The sequence below is a fragment of the Buteo buteo genome, chromosome 9 (assembly GCF_964188355.1).
Source record: "Buteo buteo chromosome 9, bButBut1.hap1.1, whole genome shotgun sequence".
Taxonomy (NCBI): Eukaryota; Metazoa; Chordata; class Aves; order Accipitriformes; family Accipitridae; genus Buteo; species Buteo buteo.
The window spans coordinates 46,293,786-46,299,914 of NC_134179.1; the positions used below are offsets into that span (position 1 = coordinate 46,293,786).

Here is a 6,129-nt window from a genome sequence, read left to right on the forward strand (position 1 = left end):
GCCCCACTCCTGGAGCCCCAGAAGGGGTTAAGCACATCAGCCGCAGCTCTGGCTTTGCTACAGCTGTTGGGTCAACACTGTCTCTGGGAGCCCGTGGAGCTGGGATGCGCACGCAGGAAGCGCCGGCTGCCAGCTCTCCTCCCACGCAGCCAGCGCCGGGCCTGCGCCGGGGGCTGAGCCCTGCTGTGGGGCCGGCAGGGCAGCTGGGGCAGGCATGGGCACCGGCGCTGAGCCCGCCAGCCATGGGGTGGGAAGGAACCAGCGTGGGGCTGGGCAACGCGGGGAGATGGTGGCACAGCTGTGGGGCAGCCCCAGGCACGACTGTGGGGCTGGTTCTGGGGCCAACCCCGGCACTGCCATAGGGCCAGCGGAGGAAGGGAGCGAGGCCACCCGAGGCCGCAGGCCAGGCAGGGAGCGGGGGCAGCTGTGCTGCTGGGCCAGGTACTGCCCAAATCCGGCCCTTGCTCCCTGCCAGTGGCAGGGTCAGCGGAGGGCTGTGGGGGCCGGGGGCCCATCACCCTGGCTCTGCGGCTGCTGCGTGGGGATGCAGCTGCAGCTCCTGAGTCAGCGGTAATTGCGTTCTGGGCCCAGCAGTAGATGAAGTGTCCAGGATGGCTTCTCCCACTCAGCACTGGGCTAAGCCTGAGCAGGAGCCTGGGGGCGAGTGGGAAGCAGCTTCCAGCCCTGGCAGAACCAGGAGGTGCTTCCCCGCACATCCAGCTCTGCTGTGGAGACCCCATGAGCAGCTGCACCACAGCCAGGCACCATTCTGCTCCTGGGACCCCGGAGCGCTTCTTCAGCCAGGCCCAGTGTGGGGGGCTGCTGCACAGCCCCAGGCGTTGCCAGCCCCTGGCCCTGTGCCGCTCGGCACGGTGCCAGCCCTGGGGGGGCGAGGGTGTCTGGGCCGTGACAGTGCCAGCGGCAGTGCCCTGGCCCCGTGGGAGGTGGGAGCCGCTGGGCCGGGATTTGCCAGGGCAGAGGAGCTCGTGGGGGAGGTGAGGAGCAGGGAGGAAAGTCCCCCTGGCCCTTCCGACCACCCCGCCCCGGGAGGGGGTTTCCAGCCGGACCCAGGGCAGGTTTTTCCAGGGGGGCCTCTGCTGTCACCAACCCCGGGGACTCCCAGTCCCCTCTGGCACCCTGCCAGCGGGGGACGGTGGCCTCGTCTCTGCTGCCGCCTCGGCCAGGGGCTGTGCTGTGCTGGGGGGGGGGTGACCCCCGCTCCTGCCCCTAGCCGCCCCCTCCGACTGCCCAGGCCAGGCCGGGGGCACCGCGGGGCTGGGGCTGCCGGGCCCGGGCCCGGAGATGCCCCCACCCCGCCCCGGAGCCGCCGTGGTGCCGGTGCCGGTCCCCGGGCCGTCGCCCCCCCGCACGCCCCCGCGGAGCCCCCGCTCCCCGGCCCGGTCCCTCCGTCCCCAGCCTGTCCCCCGCCCGCTCCCCGCCTGCCGGAGCCCCGGCTGGGCGCCCGCCCCGTGTCCGGGGGAGCCCAGGCAGGGGCCGGCAGGGACAGGCAGGGCACAGGCAGGGGCAGGCAGGGGACGGGCAGCGGACGGCGGGAAGCGCGGCGTTCTGCTGCCGCCTGCAGGCATCCCCCGGCCAGCGCCGGTGGGCAGGGGCAGGCGCGGGGCCGCCCCCCGGCTCCCTGCTCCCCGGCCCCGGCCCAGCAAACCGCCCCCCCCCGGCAGCCCCGGCCCGCACGGAGACGGCGCTCGCCCAGCGGGGCTCAACCGGGGTTTATTGTGAGGGTGGGAACCAGCTGCCCGGGCCCCGCTGCGTGCACCCACCGTGCCGAGCTCGCCGGCACCGCCCCGCCCCCCCAGATCACGCGTGACATTGCACGCCCCCCCGCAGATCACGCGTGACATTGCACGGTGCCGCCGGCCCGGCCGTTCGCGGGGCAGCAGAGGCGCTCGCGGTGCGCGCGGGCGCTGCGGGGCTCACTCTGCCCACGCGTGTGCGGGCACCGTGCGGGTTGTCCGGCGCTGGCCCTGCCAGGCCGCTCTGCCGGGGCCCGGGGCAGGTCCGTGCACGGAGGAGGCTGTCCCCGGGGGGCCGGTCCCTGCCCCGGCCACGGGCGCCGTGTCCCTACACCACGTCCTGGCAGGTGGAGAGTGATGTCCGCTGGCGGGGACTGGGGCAGCTGGGGCAGCGTGGCTCGAGGGGCCCCACGCACCTGGCATCACTGGCCAGGAGCCACAGCTCCCGGCGGAAGCGCTGGCCCAGGAAGGCGTAGAGCAGGGGGTTGAGGCAGCAGCGCAGGTACGCCAGCCCGCCGGTGACCAGCAGTGCCAGGTCCTTGCGGCGGCTCTGGGCACAGCTCACCTCCCAGCTGGCCAGCAGCTCGGCCGCGTCCAGCAGCACCATCAGGCTGTGGGGCAGCTGCAGGGCCACAAAAACCAGCACGAGGGCCAGCAGCACCCGTAGCGCCCGGTGGGGCTGGGCGCCGCGGGCCGCCAGCAGAGTTCGGGCTATGGCCGCGTAGCAGCTCGCCATCACCAGGAAGGGCACCGCGAAGCCCAGCACGACCTGCACCAGGTTGGTGGCCCCCCGGGCCGCCCGCGAGACCGCGCGGGGGAAGACGACGTGACAGATCCGGAGGTCCTGGTGCTGCTCCGCTTGGCTGTAGATGAACTGGGGCAGCGCCAGTAGCATGGCCAGCAGCCAGGCCAGCCCCACCGTCAGCCAACCGTGGCGGCGAGCCCGTGGGCGCAGGCGGCAGGCAGCCGGCACCCGCACGATGGCCACGTAGCGGTCCACGCTGATGCAGGTGAGGAAGAGGAAGCCGCTGTAGAAGTTGAGGGCGTAGAGGCCCTGCAGCGCCTTGCAGGTGGCCGTGCCTGTGGACCAGCCCTGCAGCGTGTCGGTGATGGCGAAGGGCAGCGTCAGGAGCAGCAGGAGGTCAGACAGGGCAAGGTGCAGGAGGCAGACGTCGGTGATGCTGTGTGCCTGGCGGTAGCGGGTGTGCGTGAGCAGCACCAGCCCATTCCCCACTGTGCCCAGCAGTGAGAGCAGCAGGTAGACGGCAGGCTGGTAGGTGCGGGCGAAGCCCTGCACTGCCTGCTTGTCACAGAGCTCGGGCAGCATGCCGTCCTCCCATGAGTACCCATCCTCCCAGGGGTAGAAGTCAGTGGTGGCGGTCAGCTCCATTGAGACGGGGCTGGGGGTCGCCTGCACAGAGGGAGGCTGAGTGAGGGATGCTCGGAGGCATCAGCCTGGCCGCAGCGTACAGTGCACCGCACCCAGGGCAGCCCTCCTCCACCCAGCCCCGCTGCGGGGAGCCCCGGGCGTGCCACGGCCCTGGACCCCACACTCGGGGTGTTTTCTGTCTCACACCCACTCCGAGGCAGTGGGAGGTTCGCCGCACTCAGTCATTGTGAGAGCGACCACACACTTCCCGAGCAGCCGCCTGCGGCACAGAACTGGTGGGGAGACGTGACCCCAGCCATAGCGGTCCCAGCACAACACCATGTCCCACAAACTAACTGTGCGTCTGCTGTGGGGGACCTGCTCCTGATGTCCCCTGGGGCTCAGCACCCAGCCCATGGCCCCAGTCGCCCTGTGCAGCCAGGCCTCAGGGCTCAATGCCGGCATCTGCAGGTGGGTGCTTTGGGCAGGTCCCCACGCACACCCTTGGGGACGTGTCCAAAGCACCCCCCCCCCCCCATGCACCACCTGGGGGACCTAGTGCCAGCACAGCCCCACACTGCATGGTCCTGTTCCCAGTCAGGGAGGTCCCAGGGCATCCCATTGCCTTGCACAGGTCGCAGGCAGCTGTGCACAGTGCTCCCAGCTCCTGGCCTCTCAGCCCTGCTCTGGGGTGGAGGGACAGTTCAGCAGCCTGGCAGTGAACAGCCAGGACCCCATTGCCACGGAAGTCAGGAACCAGCATGGCTCTCACTCAGAGCAGCCTCACGACAGCAGTTCCCCTCTGGCTCCTGCCAGCGAGCCCAGGCGGCTTGGTCCAATCCCCCCACCCACTTCGGGGATGCAGGTGGGATCTGAACCCAGTGCCAGAGCAGGCTGACTTCCCATCAGCTCCCCCAGCCCCTTCCCTGCTCCGGGCCCCAGGGACCTGGAGCACCAGGTGCTGCCCTGCGTTCTCTGGGGCTTTGTCTTTCAGCCCAAACCCACACAGCTCAGAACCATTTAAAAGCAACAAGAAACGCCAGCGAGGGGGGGATCCCTGCCTGACCCTCCAGCGAACCCCTCACCCAGCGCCCCCTCACCTGCTCCTGCATCGCGTGGTGGGACATTTCCCCCTTGCCAGTGGGTCTGGAGCTGCTGGTGTCTCAGCGCTTTGCAACCTGTGGTTTGACCACGTGCCTCTCCTGATACTGAGAGTGGTGCAGAGCACAAGCCCAGCCCCAGGGGAAGAAGGCGAGGAGGCAGATGCGACCCCACTCCGAAGCCTGTCCTGCATGTTTTATTTTGTGGCTAGCATCTGCGCGCCAGGGACAGAAATAGCAGCTCTGCTCAGCCCCTGTCACGCAGGGCTGGGGGACAAGCCCGGCAGCGCCCAGCCGGGGGGACCAGGGTCTGGCTGAGGGCACCCAGCACATGCAGGAGACCCCAGCCCGCCCTGGGGCTGTTTGCGGCTCCTGCCCCACAGGGACTGCTTCTGCAGAGGAAGAGGGGAGACTGGAGGCAAGAGGGCCAAGGAGCAGAGCGTGGGCCATCGCTGAGCAGGGCCACAGGCAGGACACTGGTCCAGCAGGCCCAGCAGAGCCGCGTCCGGTCCAGGAACAGTCCAGATGGGAAGTGTGGTGGTTCCAGGAACTGGGGCGGTTGCTGGTGCAGGGTGCCCCCCTCGCTCAGGGGTCCCAGCCCTGCACTGCACCCCTGTGCCTCTGCACCCCCACAACCCCATACCTCTGTGCCCCCGCACCCCTGTGGCGCTGGGCAGGCGTGTTGCTGGTTGTTGACAAGAAAATTTCCAACTCCTCATTAAGAGGCAGATTAGTTTCTGTGGGGCAGAGGCCCCACTTTCCTCTCCCCAGGGGGGAGAAAATTGATCCCCGGCTTTAATTGGGTTTAGGCTGTTTGCTGCGGTAATCCCTCAATCCCCCTTTCTCCCTGCTACAGCCGTCTTTGCTGTGGCTTATCCCAGCTCTGCCCTCGGCCCTCCTGCTGCCTCCAGCCAGGCGTGGGGAGCAGGCAGGATCCCTGCCAGCCCTGGGAGCTCGCTGCCAGCACCGGTGGCGTGGCGGGACCATGGAACTGCTGCAGCCTGGCTGGAGAGCATCTGGGCAGAGGCAGCCTGGCCCTTGGGCCCCGGGGTGTCCCCAGGGCTCTTTGCTGGAGGGTGTCTCCCCTTCCCCTGCTCTTCCTGCAGCACAAGGACGCTGGCTGCAGACCTCCACTCTGTGCTGGCTCGGGGGGGCCATCCTGCATCCTGGGGGAAGGGGAGGGTGGAGGGTCCTGGGGCAAATGCTGGCCCTACGGCCAGCTATGGGTGCACAGCAGGGACCCTGCGTGCCCCTGCTGGGGCTGTCACAGACCTGACCCAGCACAGGGACGGGACATGGGGCTGTGGCTGGAGCAGGCAGCACCTCTGGAGTGTCAGGATAAGGCCAGGTGGGGCTGTGCCTCTCCTGGGGATGGACCTGCACGTGCTATGAGGGTCTGGGGGACAGGAAAGCTGGCGCCCATGGCCCTGGCACACAGCTCCAGCTCCTGGTAGCAGAACTCCTGGTGTGCCGTCGGCTGCCCGGCAGCCCTGCCACACCTGGGGTTTTCTGTTCCCTCTTTTGCCCGCCAGCCCCGGCCTCAGCTCTGCCTGCTCAGGAAGCGGCCCCAGCACCGACTGCGCAGGTGACAGCCGCACTGCCCTGCCCGGCGGCAGCCAGGTGCCCGGCACGATGCTGCCAGGCCTGGTGCAGTGCCCTCATGCCAGCGGTGTGGAGCTGCCGCGCTGAGCACAGCCAGGCCAGGCTCCTGCCCAGCACCAGGACCCTGCTTGGACCCAGTGGCCCCCGGTGTATCCCTGTCCCTTGGGCCTGGGCTTGGGGTGCTGCACAGGGCTCCTGGGAGAGGGGGACTCCCTGCAGAGCTGGGGGACACACACAGGGCATCACGGGGTCTGGGAGGCAGGCAGCGTATGTAGGCCACGTGTCTGCCAGCCCCCCCGTCCCC

The 6,129-nt window shown here is 69.6% G+C and overlaps 1 protein-coding gene across 1 annotated transcript; it reads right to left on the minus strand.

Annotated features, from left to right (window-relative positions):
* Positions 1-2,082: 2,082 nt before the first annotated feature.
* Positions 2,083-4,235, minus strand: CCR10 (C-C motif chemokine receptor 10). Its single transcript, XM_075036956.1, has 2 exons — positions 4,224-4,235; positions 2,083-3,165 (listed from the first exon to the last, which is right to left on the minus strand). Exons 1-2 carry the CDS (start codon positions 4,233-4,235, stop codon positions 2,083-2,085), a joined length of 1,095 nt encoding a protein of 364 aa, XP_074893057.1.
* Positions 4,236-6,129: the final 1,894 nt, after the last annotated feature.